The 16146-nt window shown below is 46.2% G+C and overlaps 1 protein-coding gene across 6 annotated transcripts in view; it reads right to left on the bottom strand.

Moving 5' to 3' along the window:
• Positions 1–16146, bottom strand: part of szt2 (SZT2 subunit of KICSTOR complex) — a 114128-nt gene that overhangs the window by 23479 nt on the left and 74503 nt on the right. For 5 of the 6 annotated variants that reach the window (XM_023999423.3, XM_024147406.2, XM_024147409.2 and 2 more), the window contains 14 exons: positions 14654–14827; positions 13415–13612; positions 12704–12939; positions 12242–12405; positions 11223–11320; positions 10768–10900; positions 10436–10563; positions 9394–9441; positions 7492–7613; positions 7148–7330; positions 4271–4538; positions 3570–3649; positions 557–685; positions 63–265 (listed from right to left, as the gene is read on the bottom strand). In XM_023999423.3, the coding sequence (XP_023855191.1) occupies positions 63–265; positions 557–685; positions 3570–3649; positions 4271–4538; positions 7148–7330; positions 7492–7613; positions 9394–9441; positions 10436–10563; positions 10768–10900; positions 11223–11320; positions 12242–12405; positions 12704–12939; positions 13415–13612; positions 14654–14827 (2164 nt within the window). The remainder of the gene's footprint in view (positions 1–62; positions 266–556; positions 686–3569; positions 3650–4270; positions 4539–7147; positions 7331–7491; positions 7614–9393; positions 9442–10435; positions 10564–10767; positions 10901–11222; positions 11321–12241; positions 12406–12703; positions 12940–13414; positions 13613–14653; positions 14828–16146) is intronic. The other variant, XM_024147408.2, reaches the window with a different exon arrangement.

Here is a 16146-nt window from a genome sequence, read left to right as displayed (position 1 = left end):
TATATATATATTAGTGTGTAGCGATTTGAGGACCACTGGGCTCCCACTGAGACAAGACGTACCTGCGTGCGGGGGACTGTGGCCGGACCTGGACCAGGATGAAGCCCATGCTCTGGAGGTACTGGACATACTGCTGGAGGAAGGTGTTAGAGATGTCCTGCAGCCAGGGCTCCTCTCTCAGCCGGCTAGGCAGCATATCAGCTGAGTCCGTACTGTAGCTACGGTCCCTGCCAGACGCCGTGGAGTCACTGGAGCAGTGGCGCTTCTGAAGAGGGGGAGMYGAAGAGAGGGGGAGGAGAAGAGAGGGAAGAGGGGGAGCGGAGGGGTGAAAATAGAGGTTTCTGGTTGAAAGATTTCAGAGGTTTCTGGTTGAAAGATTGTTGGATGATTGCTGCTTGTTCCCTCCTGTTCTCAGAAATTCTCCAAGTTTGGGATGGTTTCCAAGATTTTATAACTAAAAGGGCATCTTTCAAAAGTAAGAAAGAAGTGAAAAACCATATGAGGAAATTGTGTGTTGGAGTTAGGCCCCAAGGGAAAGCAGCCATGATTGCTGTACCTTGACCTGTTGAGGTTGGACAATCTGCTCTTCTTGGATCTGCTTCCTGAACACGGGGTCAAAGAGCAGAGGGGTGGCGCAGTAGTGCACTAGCCTGGACGACTGCTTCAGAGTGTCCAAGTCCACCACCTGTGGAAAGTAAGGAAACATCTCTTTGTGGTCCTTCGAGTCAGATGTGAATTCTTCCTAGTATATATACCAAAAGCCCCAGAATGCGCATGCACACACACACGACAGATCCTAAGTGGCGCAGCYGTCTAAGGCACTGCTTRGCAGTGCTAGAGGTGTCACTACAGATCCGGGTTCGATCCCAGGCCGTTATCACAACCGGCCGTGATCGGGAGTCCCATAGGGCGGCGCACAATTGGCTCAGCGTCGTCCGGGTCAGGGGAGGGTTTGGCCCGGGGGGTAGACCGTCATTGTAAAGAATGTGTTCTTAACTGACTTGCCTAGTTAAATAAATGGTTAAATACATTATTTATTTATTTAAAAATATATATWTTTTTACAATACACACACAGCCACKTACCCACRGTCACAACCACTGAGATCAACGTCCGGTTTTTCTAATGACACAATCAAAACAGTCTACTAAACGTTACGCCGACAATGCAGCTAATGGGCGTAGTACAGAGGAATCTGACTGTTTAAACGTTACGGCTCATCTTATCCAGTAATTCATTTGTTGCCTTCTTATAAATCACTCTCATTGACACGTCCATCATCTATCTTCCCAGTGCAGCCTGAAGATGGAGATGAAGATAGGACTGTGTGTGTGTGTGTGTGTGTGTGTGTGTGTGTGTGTGTGTGTGTGTGTGTGTGTGTGCGCGCAAGCTCCTCCATTGTCTTTAGTAAAAGTCCCTTCTGTCCTGCGTGTGTCCTGATGACGTCAGCAACGAGCCAAATAAACAGGGCCATTAACCCTGCCCCAAGGCATTCTGGGGGCTCCATTGTAGTCTGGCCTGAGCAGGTATCAGGAAGGAGACAGGAAGAGAGTCACACACACACGTGTGTGTGATATAGGAGGGAAGGGGAGACAGACAGAAGACAACACCGTCTGTTGAGCTGATGTGATCTCCTCTCATATCTAATCCTTCACGTCAGTGATAAAGTCGGGAAACCACGGGCGGGCCGGCAGGCAGATCTGAGGTGACCTAAGGGGCCAGTGAAGGGAGATGGGTCCCCCACTGTGGATGGACCAAGTCAGGCAGCCAGCCAGCCATCTGACTGGGCGGTAATGGATGAGCCTGCTCTGGTGAGGGGTAACATACTGAGGGAGGGAGTAGGAGCAGACACAGGGAACACAGACAATGTCATCACTAGGCTCAATAGACAAGAGTCTAATTGGGACTGACTACTGGTGGCGTTTGTTGTGTTACTGTTTATACTGTAACCAACAGTTATTTGGACTTTTGTTTTCATCCATCTTCCTTTAATGATGAAGGTAGCTGGGGGAAACACCCGCACCACATTGCATMTTTGTGAAATGAGTGTTTCAGAAACATGAACGAATGTCAAAACASACTTGATTTTTTCCCATTGATAATGTACGCTGCGCCGGTGTGTTCCAGAGATGCGCCGTCTGTGACGATGACGTCATTTTAGGGGTAACGATTAATTGTCACGCAAATGATCACGGCATTGTCATAATTGTAATGRGTCTTCAAAAATTCGCTGCGATTTACCTAATGAATACAACACAGCTTAGGTGACACCCGTCTCAACTAAGCCTCTCTTCCTAACCGTGCTGTTCTGCTCTTAAAACTTGACCCTATTCATGTCAAAYACGTAAGTCTATCTAATTGAATATAAAGCTAAATCCCCCCTTCACCTAAAACGAATGTATTAAGACAATTATCACATGTTCTTTTTGTTACAGGTTATTGTCCATAATTGTRGTGATTATATGATTATTGTGCCAGCCCTAGCTGCCTGTCAAGATCTTGCAGTGCCTCTGATGAAAGCACTGGTGAGCTTGTGCTCGTGAGTCCCAGGAAACCTACAATAATATGAAGTCTACTGTCACACAATGCTTGCTAGAATATCAACTTAAGAGTTACCGTCTCTCGTTAAGAGCTGCTCAAATGCTCCAGCTTGCAAACTTTGTAAATTAGTTGCACTATTGAAAATGGGGACTACTTAAAAATAATCTCGTAATAAAAATAATCTCATTTCTCCGTGCCAAAGTCCCAGAATACTAAAACATGGCAATAGTTAAATACACATCAATTAGCTACAGTGCATAAAAAAAGTTCAGACAACCATTTGCGCCAACATGCAAATGTGTGTAAATGTATTTGAGATGGAGAGAGGCCATTTGCTGAGTTTTGTATGAGAGTCGCTGTGTGCGTAATCTGCCAGCCCGCGTGAACTCAATGCATTCGCAAGATACACTACATGACCGAGAGTATGAGGACATTTCCACTTCACAATAACAACACTTACAGTTGACCCGGGGCAGCTCTAGCAGGGCAGACATTTAACAAACTGACTTGTTGGAAAGGTGGTATCGTATGACGGTGCCACGCTGAAAGTCACTGAGCTCTTCAGTAAGACCATTCTACTGCCAATGTTTGTCTATGGAGATTGCATGGCTGTGTGCTCGATTGTATAGACCAGTCAGCAGCGGGTGTTGCTGAAGTAGCAGAATCCACTCATTTGAAGGGGTGTCCACATACTTTGGTGTATATATAGTGTAGATAGCGCCGATTGTCAGACAGAGGGGAGCGGATATTTCTCCACAGTAGAGCCGTTTACAGTGCTGCGTGTGCGTGTTTGTGTCCATTGGCGTTTCATGGGGAGGGAAATGGCTAAAATGGAGGGTCCCGCGTGGSTCAGTTGGTAAAGCATGGCGCTTGCGACGCCGGGGTTGTGTGTTCCGACTCCCACGAGACATGAGTAAGAAAAATGAATGAAAATGTACACCCTCACAAGTAACTCTGGATAAGAGCGTCTGCTAAACGACTCAAGTGTCAAATGTGACGTAAAATGGTTGCGGTAGATCGGTACTTACAGAGATGGGCATGTTGGACTGCGCTGACCTCTGCTGCCAAGTCACAAACAGGTTCTCAATCTTCATCTGCTTCTCCATCTCTGTCAACGTGGAGATAAATCCACACAAAACACTCGTTGGTCACACAGCCCCGCGGCGGGTCCAGAATGGCACCCTATTCCATTTAGTGCACTACCCATAGGGCTCTGGTCAAARGTAGTGCACTATAAAGGGGAATAGGGTGCCTTACAGTTCCCAGGGTCATGTAGCCATCCCTCAGAGCTAAAAGCCTTCTGCCTGTCTCTGTTAGGGCCAAGAACTAACTATTGCCATCTCCTCAATCAGCCTAGCTGTCTACTTCATCTTTGCTCCTGTCTGCCTGGCTGCTGGATGGCCTGGTGTGGCTCACATTGTATCAAACAAACATAACTAGAGAATCCTGTACTCTAAGCCCCCCCCATTAAACCTTTTACAACACATTAACATTGGTTGTGTTATTTWAAAAAATGCTTTAAATATCCACGTCATTCTCAACCTAAGTAATATTGCATTAGTTAAACTGTAGGAAAGTAGATAGCACAGTATGTATTAGTTATATGGCGAAGGTGGGTGAGGAGCGGAGTGACCATATCTGAGCTCTGCCCATTAAATCTGAAATATAAACCTCACATTATCTTAGAACATATACAGTGTTTATACACATCATTGGGCCCATATCTGACCTCTCCTCTCTGCAGCCTTGACCTCTAGTAGCTGGGCCCCGTGTCGAGCCACCACGTCGGCCCCGTCCTGAGCGCTGGCCAGGGGGCGGCCCATCCCGATGTCCCGGAGGGCTTCGTCAAAGGGCACCAGCTCTGAGGGGAAGTGGAGGGGGGCCAGGGAGCGGACGGAGCTAGCCAGCCTGCCCTGGTCCTTGCTGGGTACGGGGGGCACTGGGCTCCTCAGCAGGGCATCAGCCTCCAAGGTTGGGTTCAGGAACGGGTTGGGCTCCTTGAGAGAAGAAGATGAGTCAGAGCGAGAGCGATTGAGAGAGGACGAGAGGGAGAGAGAGGAAGCAGGAGATGATGAGAGGGGGAGCAAGAGAGATAAAGGGGAGAGAGAAAGTAGATGATAGGAGGGAGAGTGAGGTAGATGGACAGAGATGGCGAGGAAGAGACAGAAAGTAGAAGGTAAGAGGGAGCGAGAGAGATGAATCGAGGGAGGGACAGAGAAATAGAGCAAAAATAAGGAGGAGAATAGAGGGGGAGCGAGAGAGATGGAGAGAGTGAAAGAAGAAGATGAGAGGCAGAATGAGAACGATGGAGTGAGTGCGAGGTGGGCATAGAAGCTGTGAGGCGTTCTCCAAGTTATTGAACAAGTAACTTTCTGGTATATGAGCATGCCATGACAATGATTATGTTATTAAATACACATGAAACAAGGCTAAACCATAGGTTGTTATCAACAACAACAAAAATGCAACTCATATCTGACAAATCTGAATTCCAACTCCAAATGCCACTGTGTAATAAACAAACTACCAGGACACAAGTTGTACACACACATTTTAGATAAACCTAAAAAAGGTAGAAACCTATCCCTTTATAGAGTGCAGTATCTGTTCATAAACATCAAAATGTACAGAGCAACTCTGGTAGGGCTGAAACCAWGATCTAGTTGAAATGCCTAACAGAACTAGGACAGAGCCCTTGACTCAAACTGTGGCAGGGATTGGTGAAGCTCTAGAGATGGCACAGAGACTCATGGACAGCATGTCCTGACTGACACTGCACAGCTAATATGTCCGCACCCCCCCACCCCCCCTCTCCCCTCTGCTCAGGGGAACTTATGAGCAAGTTAGCTCAACGGAGCAGCTTAACGGCTGCTGGGCAGGACCAAGGCAACGGACGAGGAAGAGGAGGGCCCAGATGCCCCAGGGTGGCTAACCCTCTGTCCAGTGTCTGTCTTGTGCCCGCTGGGCAAGGGGGGGGGGGGGGGGTTGAACTGGGCACTGGTGCCCACTGTGCTCCTCATCAGGACAGTGACAGATGACAGTCTGCGGGGGCAAATTTTCCGTCGCTCTGATTCCGCCTTCTGTCAGCATTCGTTAGTGGAGAGGCGATTAAGAGTGAGGGCATCGAGGGAGAAACAGGGGAAACTTTGGGAGATTTTCTTTTCTTTTAATTTGACATTTTTGCACTCCAATTGGTTGTTGCGCGGCGGTGGCAAAATGTTAGAAGGATGTTTAAATCATGTGATTCCCCCCCCTCCAAAAAAAGTGTTGTAAAACAAAATGCAATGCATGTTTCCTCTTATGTTCTCAGTAAAAAGAAAAGTGGCAGAGAAAAACTGTTTCTATGACAGATTAAATACAGAATGTTATTTTTGCAAAATCATCTCAAAGCCCTAAAAATAAGTCTCGCCTTTCTTCCATCTCCCGTGTATCGGCACTCGTGCAGACTGCTCAGAAATGATAGGCATTCTTTGTTTTTGACCCCCAGAGCTACGGAACTAAAAACACGGGGCTGTGAAGTCAGAGAACTGAGCGATTCTCTTCGCTGTGGTCCCAAATGGCATCCCATTCCCTACAGAGCACTGTGGGCCCTGGTCAAAAGCAGTGCACTACAAGGGGAATAGGGTGAGAATTAGCACACAGCCATTCTCTCTGCTCCTCTCCTCGCGCATATCAAAAGGAGTGAGAGATACAAGGACGCTGACAGGGATGTTGACTGAAAAGGAGGGAAAAAAAGAGGAACAGAAGGAATGAGGAAGGGAGGCCTCGGTGCTGACATGTCATACCAAGGTAGGTAGGGAGGAAGAGGGAGGGATGATCAGAGAGGGGGAGAAAACTAGGTCATGTTGATGTTCCGTATTAAAGACCAAGGAGAATCTACTAAGTACACCAAATGGCGCCCTATCCCCCCATGTAGTGCTCTACTCTTGACCAGGTCCCAATAGAGCTCCGATCAAAACAAGCGCAATAGGAATATTAAAACTGCTGCCATTTAAAACTCCGATGGGAAAAGAGACGTGGGAGTGGATTTAGTGACAAGACCCCCTCCCAGCTTTTGCTAAGAAGAGAAGCAAGAAAGCAGAGGAGAGTGGGAGGGGGACATCAAAGAAAGGCAATGAGCAGGTAGCCTACCCACTAGAGTGAAGTTGTGTGTACCCTGCTGTACCACCAGACACTGCCTTAATACTAACCAACAGACTGATTCCACCTGACTGAACCCCCATTTAAACCACCAGGACATTGTCCCCAATCCTAACATCGCACCATCTGTGTATTGTGTGTGGGCATATGTTTAATACTTATAGGCCACAGTTATGGTGCACGAAAGAGTGGTAGACCGCGACAAATTCAAGCAGATGGCTGTGCCGTGCGTGAGATTGAGCGTTTACCTGATCAGGTCTTGGTGGGCAGGTGTGTGTGATTTAGATACGGTACCTCAGTGATAGCGTTGGTGTGTGTATGAYTGTTCGACTGTGGTTACTGGTATGATGGCTCCGTGTGAGATTGACAGTGTCGTAAGGCGACGTCAGCACCACTTCACCAGGTCAAATTCCTGGTACATGTAAATGTACTCGGCGAGTGAAGGTGATTCTGAGAAACGGTTTACCTGTTTGAGGTCTTCGTGGGCAGGTGTGTCTGAGAAGCAGTAGTGGTGGAAGAGGCCCATCTTCTGGTTGAGGAGACAGTGGATAACGTGGGACCTGGCATTCTGCCACTGGACCAGCCTGACCAGTCCCCGGTTCAGAGACACACCAAGGTCCAGCGACCAGTTATAGGTGTACAGGGTCACCTGAAGAGAGAGAGGACGGGAGATGGAGAGAGACATAGATCAACATTGAGATTGAGATCAACCCCCCTCACATAGCCTACGGGTGGAAATAAATGGGCCAAATTGTGCATACATACCCCCACCCACCAACAACTCACTCCCCCACCTCCTCCTCTCCTCACCTTCTTATCCAGGATGTGTATGAGGAGGAACCTCTGTCTTGGGGCCACGCCCCTCGAGGCCTGCCCTGGGCTGAAACAATCAGACTGCTCCAAGGCCTCGAAGCGCTGGAAGCCCTTATGAGCTGGACCAACAGGGAGAGAGAAGACAGTGAGAGTGGGACGGATGCAGACCAGGTTTGGGGTCAATACCATTTATTTCAGTCAATACCGAAAGTAAATGAAATTCCAATTCCATTTTGTCTTTATTGACAAGCAATGAGGCGCATTGGAATTGGAATTTTAGTTCCTGGATTGACTGAAATGTAATGGAATTGACCCCAACCTGACACAGCAGACAGAGSACAGACAGGAGAGAAGCGGAGCTGAACCAGAGTCTAGCGCAGTCTCTAAGATAAGGATGGTACGGTAGAATGGACTCAGGCCGACAATCAATTTAACAAGGGGACCTTAATAATGTCCCAGGCTGAGAATCTTGCATCTCTTATGATCATCAAGTATATGATTACCATCAAGTATATTACCATCTGACCATCAAGTATATGACTAAACGGACAGTAAGTCACCCTATGGTGGGAAAGTGATTTCTGAACACGGTGCTATTAAGATGAAATAATAAACGGTTCTCATTACGTCCTATCAGACAGAGAACATCTCAGCAGGGTTTCTAAGCCCCCAGGGCCAGTTGCGTACAATTATTCACAGATCCWTTCTTTGAGAGGCATGCAAGGGGCTACTCCACTGCTGCCTTTAGAGCAGGCAGAGAAGAAGAAAAAAACTTTCCTTTCTAAGAAATTGACTATTATTTTGCCAGACGGCCAGAGAGTTAAGCTTGAAGAGAAATTGTAGCCCTTTATGAGAGTAGAAATTGTGAGATTTGAGTTGACATTTGGAATTGAAATATAAAAGTTTGGAGGGAGACGAGACAGAAGAAACTGTGTGAKCTCTTCCTATTCCACAGGTATAAGGTCATCTGTATGAAGCTACGTAAGCAACATGATTACATGATGCACAGCTCACCACATGCATTCAGTGAAGCATTCGGTACAAACCCTTTTTTTTTCTCTCCCCGTTCTTTTTTTGAACACATTCTTTGAGGCTTAAATGGGTAAATAGAACCACTAATAATGTCTTAGAAAATTCTATATGAATTTAAAACATATACATAAAACCAGAATAGCCCAGAGCCAGCGTTGCTTGGTTGGGGCTGGCTGGGGGTAAACTTGTGTGTGAACCTACTATGAGGAGAGGGCAGAGTGAGACTTACGTGTGAACCTACTATGCAGGAGAGGCCAGAAGTGAGACTTACGTGTGAACCTACTATGAGGAGAGGGCAGAGTGAGACTTACGTGTTGACCTACTATGAGGAGGAGCAGAGTGAGACTTACGTGTGAACCTACTATGAGGAGGGAGCAGAGTGAGACTTTACGTGTGAACCTACTATGAGGAGAGGCAGAGTGAGACTTACGTGTGAACCTACTATGAGAGAGGGGGCAGAGTGAGACTTACGTGTGAACCTACTATGAGGAGGAGCAGAGGAGACTTACGTGTGAACCTACTATGAGGAGGGAGCAGAGTGAGACTTACGTGTGAACCTACTATGAGGAGGGAGCAGAGTGAGACTTACGTGTGAACCTACTTATGAGAGGGAGCAGAGTGAGACTTACGTGTGAACCTACTATGAGGAGGGCAGAGTGAGACTTACGTGTGAACCTACTATGAGGAGAGGGCAGAGTGAGGCACTACGTGTGAACCTACTATGAGGGAGAGGGCAAGAGTGAGATTACGTGTGAACCTTACTATGAGGAGAGGGCAGAGTGAGACTTACGTGTGAACCTACTATGAGGGAGCAGAGTGAGACTTACGTGTGAACCTACTATGAGGAGGGGGCAGAGTGAGACTTACGTGTGAACCTACTAATCTCAGGGATGTTTTCATCATCTGAACTGTCTTCTGTGGGCAAACGGAGATGAGCACAAACAAACAGCATGATATTGGCAGAGTGCAGGCACTGACAACAGACAGTTCTACAGTAGCTACACAGAGATACTCCGCTAACACTACAGACAGACGTGCTTGCAAAAGAAAGAAAGAAAGAAAGAAGAAATAACAGCAACAGCGGTGATTGTCAGAGCGGGACAGAGGAGAGAGAAGAGAACCCAAAGCGCAGTAGCAGACAGAGCATGTCATGACAGGGTAAGCTTAGAAATAACGCCTCRGTGCACATCATGCACTTAGTCTTCTACGCCCATCTACAGTTGATCATTAGTAATGGCTAATAGTAACATGGCATTGCAGTGTTGTTWTGGAAGCGAGAGAATCTATCTAACAGATTTGATGCAATGAGTAATTTAGAAGTAAATTAGCTGCAAAATGTTCCAGGTTGGGTTAGGATGGAGTATTTGGGTTTGGGCCCAGTTCTGCTACGGTGTGCCTGCTAGCTGGGTGGCTGAGCAGCGTAATAATATCTCTCAATATATGCTGATGTAGTATTTCCCACGTTTTCATTTCTCAATTTGGTGCTTCCATAAAGTCAGTTAGTAAAGCATGGTTGACCACAGAATCCCAAAGTTACAGAGGAGAAAAAAGTACCTCGTCATTTTTTTCCTTTCCCAAAACGAAATAAGGAAATGAGGCATCATTTGAGGTATAAAATGATCATCAAATACTAGCAAAGGGCAATGATTATGTTTAACTCCAGGAATCTAATAAGTCAATAAAATCAAAGGTCAAGCAAACAGCACCCTTAGCAGAATTGCTAAGAGCCYGATGCATCCGGTTTTCAGGGATACAGTTCATTCAACCTAGCTTCCTTTTCCGCTGGAAACCGGATGCGGGACCTCTGCTCAGGCGTCTTTTTACACCTGCTACATTAGGTGAAGCAAACAGTGAACAGTGACTACTTTCAAAAGCACAGGGATAATAGAACTCTGGCTTGTGCAGGTACCTTGCTCTGTGCTGCAATGCCATTGGTGGAAGTTCCGTCCAATGAGGATGAAGGTTCTAGAGGTGGTAGGCGGTTGGCTGAGGTGGTGGATCAAAGGCAGGGGAACAAACATGTCTCCTTGGGGACAACTAGGGGACCAAACAAAAAACACAAAACCATGATAAAGTAAGTTTATATCAAAACAATATCCATACAACACTCGCTTGAAAAATGTGTTAATGGTCCTAGAAAAGTGTATATAGATGCTTTCCTTACACCTCTTTCCAAACTAGCTGGAAGAGATTCAAATAATGTACACATATTTGTACGCGTGATCATTTCAAATGACCCACCTTGTCCTCTCAAACACCTTAACTGCAGTGTCACTGGCCAGGGAGCTGACCAGATTGACAATCTCTGTCAGGATGGGTGGGAGCAGAAACTGGGAGGCAATCTCAGCTGTGCACTGCTGAATCGACGGGCATCCTGTTTACACCAGAGGAAAGAATGAGAGAGAAAAGGAGAAGAAATAGAGAAAATGAGAGTTAACCTTCAAATTGAAAGCCTCTCGCAGAAAATAGATAGGAGACAATGGTATCGTCCCAAATAGCACCCTAGTCTCTGTATAGTGCACTACTTTGACCAGAGAGGTTATACAGAGGGAATAGAGTGCAATTTGGGATGCAACCAATATTTTCTATAACCCTCCCTCCCATCTTCTCTCTCCTCTCCACTCCAGCAGAAATAAGGAGAGGGGTAAGGGAAGTGCAAAGGAGAGGGCAGAGGAGAGGGCAGAGGAGCCACTCACCAAGTTTAGCCATGAAGGTGATCCAGGGCTGACAGGTGACCTGGTATAGAGGGTGCAGGGTCCCAATGTCACCCTCCTCTAGCTGGGACACATGTCTCCTGTTGGAAAATACACACACCCATTAAACAGTGCAATACTACTGACGGAAACTCCACCTTTGTGACTGAATTCAGGAAGGAGAGCTTATGTCCCCCCAAAACTTCTATATCATACACTGCAGTTGGGGGAAACATGGGAAAGTTATGTTTTTTTATTGTATAAACGTATCCTTTGGAGACAAGTAGGATAAAAAAAAAAATGCCCTTGAATGATTTCCACACTTTCTAAAGAGCTCTTCTTCGTTTACCCCCATTCAGCATCAGTCACACCCTCTTAAGCCTTAGCCCCACCCATCTCTTTAAGAATGAACACCTAAACACACGAGTCAGTATGGCATGGCATTGTAGTCTATTTTTATCCCCCTCCATTATCTCAGCCAATCATGGATCCTGCCTTTCTCCATACACTCACTGACCAGTTTATTAGGTACGGCGAGTTCAGTTTACTTGAGTGGCCTACGCAGTCCCCAGACCTCAACCCAATAGAGCATATWTGGGATGAGATGGAACGGGCTGTTCGCAGCATGAATGTACCGCCGTCCAATCTGCAGTAACGGCGTGATGCCATCGCGTCAGCATGGACCCCCACCCTGTGGAACGTTTCCGACACCTTGTAGAATGCCCCGAATAATTCAGGCTGTTCTGGAGGCACAGGGGAGTCCGACCCGGTACTAGATGGGTGTACTTAATAAACGGTCCAGTGAGTGTAGCTCAATGCCTTCTCCTTGGCTTAATGAGATATTGAACCCAGACACATTAAACAGCGGAGACCAGACCTAGGTTCAAGTGGTATTTTCTCTGTCTACTTGACAGYAAAGTACCTGATTGAGTTTGCCTGTCACAATGAAATAGTTCTAACTCTGCCCATCTGTAAATCCAGACAGGAAAAAATAAATAAATCCAGCCTGTGTATCTTCTAACCTCTGGGCCTGCTCCAGTTCTACAGCCATGGCCTTCTCCTGGCTCCACTGCTGCTTCACATTCTCCGTCTTGTGTCTCCTGCGTGTCCGACCCTCCTCTCCCTTCTCCTGCACGATGTCGTCTGTCGTCTTAGGGCTCCCCAGCTCAGATGAGTCTGGCTTGCTCTGTAGGGAGGATAATAATTTCCTCACTGAATAAAACAGCAACATGGTGGTTCATAATCCAAATATAGATATAATGTTGATCTCGGATGGATGTAGCACTGACAGAACTAAACTCAGATGAGACACACAGAAATGTTTTATGAAAGATTCTGAAATGGCACTATTCCCTATCAAGTAAACTAGTTTTGGCCACTATAGCAGAAATAGACAAGTATTGCATTAGGGAATAGGGTGCCATTTTGGACAAAATCCTCTCTTACAACACATCACAAACCCAATGAAAGAGAACTTCACTCACCAGTATTTCCCAGAAGCTTCGGCGAGTGGTCTTGCCGGTGGGTGTAGTGGACTCAGGGGTGCTTGGTCCGGTGTTGGGGGTGGTCACAAGGGGGGCAGGAATCAGGGTGATAGGGGAGGGGCTGTTCTTAACCCTCCTAGAGCCACTACGAGGCCGGAAGCTGTCCTTAAATTCCTTCACTTCCCTAACCTCCAGTTCATTCCCCTCCTTTGCTTCCCATGGAGGACTTAAAAGACCTATGGAAAAGATGTGGAGATAGACAAGGGATGAACCTGATAACATTAGACTGAAATAACTTTCCAAGAAGACCAATAAAGCATTTGTATTCATTGTGCGGGCCAAAGGAAACAATATGTACTAAGCAGTAGAGCTGGGCGATATGGACAAAAAACCGTATCGCGATAAATTGCCTGAATTGATGCGATAACGATAAATAGAATGACACGTTCATAACAATCTGCATCATTTTTTTTCTTACCCTTTAAACAAATAGTTTGATGGTTGTAGCCATCAATTGTCCCTTTAACAACCACCATATCAGCAAAACTTTCATTTCAAACTTCACATTTCTCTAGAGGCTAGTTATTGCAAACGAATGATATCAGCAAAATGCCTGTGATAAGTGATAGGTACGGTCGGTGTCGATCCTTTTTCTGTTGATTGTCCCAGCTTTACCAAGCAGGTACTGTAAAGGTAGTTGTAGTTCCTCACCGTTAGTGGAGTCCTCTCTCTGCCCTCTCCCCGGTGTAGTGCAGAACGTCTCCAGACACAGGGGATTCGGCAGGACCCGGAGTTCCATGATGACATCACAGAGGGCGTGGCGCAGAGCCCCTCGCAGCTTGTCAGTCAGCTGGAGGGGGGAGACGTTACCTTGCTCCCAGATGTCAAAACGCACCCTCATCTCTGACCCTGTCAGGAAGAAGGAAGGGCAGATTCATGACTAATGAGAATTGCACTGAGCATGAGCAGAACTACTGTAGCCTGGTCCCAGGTCTTGGCAATGATCACACTGTGACTATGAGCATAGGAGTTGGCTATACAGCGCACACATACACACACATCTGTGATCAGGCTAGTGCAGAGCACACCTGATTAATGATGGTGTTATAGACGGCCCAGTAGAGCAGAGCCCAGCAGAGTTTAAGCAGCTCAGGTAGTAGGCTTCTAATTAATAATCTTACACAAACACATGGCAACGCAGTAGATTACCACATGAGAGGAGGTTATTTTTACTCTTCGAAACTAATTGCATTTTCTCAAACAAACTAGGAAGCATAAATCATATTTGCCAATTAAAGATCTTAGCTATATGCGAATAYTATATATACGTTTTTATGCATGTCATTGTTTGGATGAGGTTTTGGATTTTTTTTAAACAACAAAAACATAAAAGTTCATCATAATTTTATTCAATTTAACTCAATGTCACATTGACAAATACAATCCCTGTATCTAAGAAAGAGGGAATAAAAACTCCTTGTAAAATGATGCAATGACCATCATTATGCAAGCAGCTTTACCAGTCCTATTCAAGGTGACTTGGCATTTAATTCCAGAGTGAGACCACTATGTATGACTTATTGCTCTGTTTATAAATTAATCTATCTTGTGAAATGGTACTGTAAGAAGCTAGAATTTTACGATTCTCAAATACTTCCCCAGTGCAAAAATTATATATATATAATTCAATCACTTAATACAGATAGACAACGCAGCACATAATAGAAAACATATTTCATGACACTCGTTGAGAAGAKAAAGACAGGGCAACAACTCCGCCAATGGTTGTCCTGGCTACTCAGGCTTTGTCATCACGCACTAAATGAAGGGGTACTATCTGAACCTGTCCATTAAGAATGATTCGTTTTTGTTTTCCGATGCCAAAAAGGGCTACCATGTGCCCTAATAAACAGGACACTGATCTCTAAAAGAAACCCTGCCAGGCTTTACCTGAGCTGAGGTTGTTGGAGTCCACCTTGATGACAGTTGTCAGGGTGTCAAACTGGTCTGGCTGTAGGAGGATGGTAGATGCATCCCCTCTGGGTGGTGTGGTGCAGTACTGGGCTGGAACCTGCAGGGGGCAGCCTTGAGCGTCAACGAACGACAGGGCGATACAGGCGATACCTGAAGGGAACAGGTGAAATGTGGAGGACAGGGTGACCCAGAGTTACACTGATAGACTAATTAGAGGATGAATAAAGGTGGTGCTCTTTTTAATGGTCCTTTGAGCCGGTTAGTGTTTTTTGTACATTATTAACAATAACCTTGACTATTGTGCATGTTGTTCATATCTAAACGCTAAACATATTTTTCAAGTGAAATGAAGTGCAATATGAATGCAATATAATAAATAGTTTGAATGCAATAAACAACGACTTTGTGGGCCATTATAAACTACAGAGATTCACCATTGATTCGGTCTGATATTCTCCTGCCTAAAACATCAGAGGAACTACAGCATCAATGTATAAACCATGACCTTTCTACTACAACACAGTTGATGTTCCYTCCCAACACAAACCCAGACAGCGTCGTCTTCGGATTCTCACCCCGTCGCCCTGCATCTTCTATTCACCTCATAAAACCCTGCATCATACAGGGATTCCTCACCCATGCATGACACCTGCGCTAAATAATATTACTGCCGATCTGCCCGGGCCATGTTTGGTTTGATACGACTATGGCTATTAGCTTGCACCGTTAGTGGGTAGAGGCAGGCGTGGAGTAGTGATTGATGGGCTGATGMACCTGGCAGGCTGGCGGGAGACATAGATGCATTACATTCATCACCTGGAATAAAACAGCAACACACACATGGGCTTTACACTCGACTGCGGACGGTCATGCTACACCGCGTGCATTATGTGTGTGCGTGCGTATCTGCCTATTGCAGCCAGCTAGTCAGCAAAGCAGTCACATGTCACCACTACTACTACTACTACTGCTGCTGCTACTACTACTACATACTTGCGCATTCTGATGACTGCACAGGTCAGTCGGAGCAAGTGACTTGATGTTTTTGTACTTTGAGTTTTGCGGGGACTCCGGTCCATTTCTCTTTGGCTACTTTAGCAGGGTGGTTTATGAGGTCTGACGGACTGACCGGGCCGTCACCTGCGAGTCGCAAACGCAAACGGCACACAGAAACACAATGCAGCAGGCGTCGTTTTGTGTTCAGCACTCCCTCCATAGTGGCRTTAACGTGAGAGGGTGTATCCCAAACAATTGGTACCCTATTCCCTATTTAGTGCACTACTTTTGACCAGGGCCCTTATGGCTCTGGTCAAAAGTTGTGCACTATACAGGGAATAAGGTGCTACAGAATTTGGGATGCAGCCTCTGACAGGCTGTCCAGGTTCTGTGACGGCTGCCCGTGTCAGCCAGGGCAATGAGCCAACGGATTGCTACAGCACATCAGTAATGGTGGCAGCCAGAAAACAGGA

The sequence above is a fragment of the Salvelinus sp. IW2-2015 genome, linkage group LG13 (genome assembly GCF_002910315.2).
Source record: "Salvelinus sp. IW2-2015 linkage group LG13, ASM291031v2, whole genome shotgun sequence".
Classification (NCBI taxonomy): domain Eukaryota; kingdom Metazoa; phylum Chordata; class Actinopteri; order Salmoniformes; family Salmonidae; genus Salvelinus; species Salvelinus sp. IW2-2015.
The sequence above is the reverse complement of the archived record's forward strand: the minus strand, read 5'-3'. Positions and strand labels throughout refer to the sequence as shown.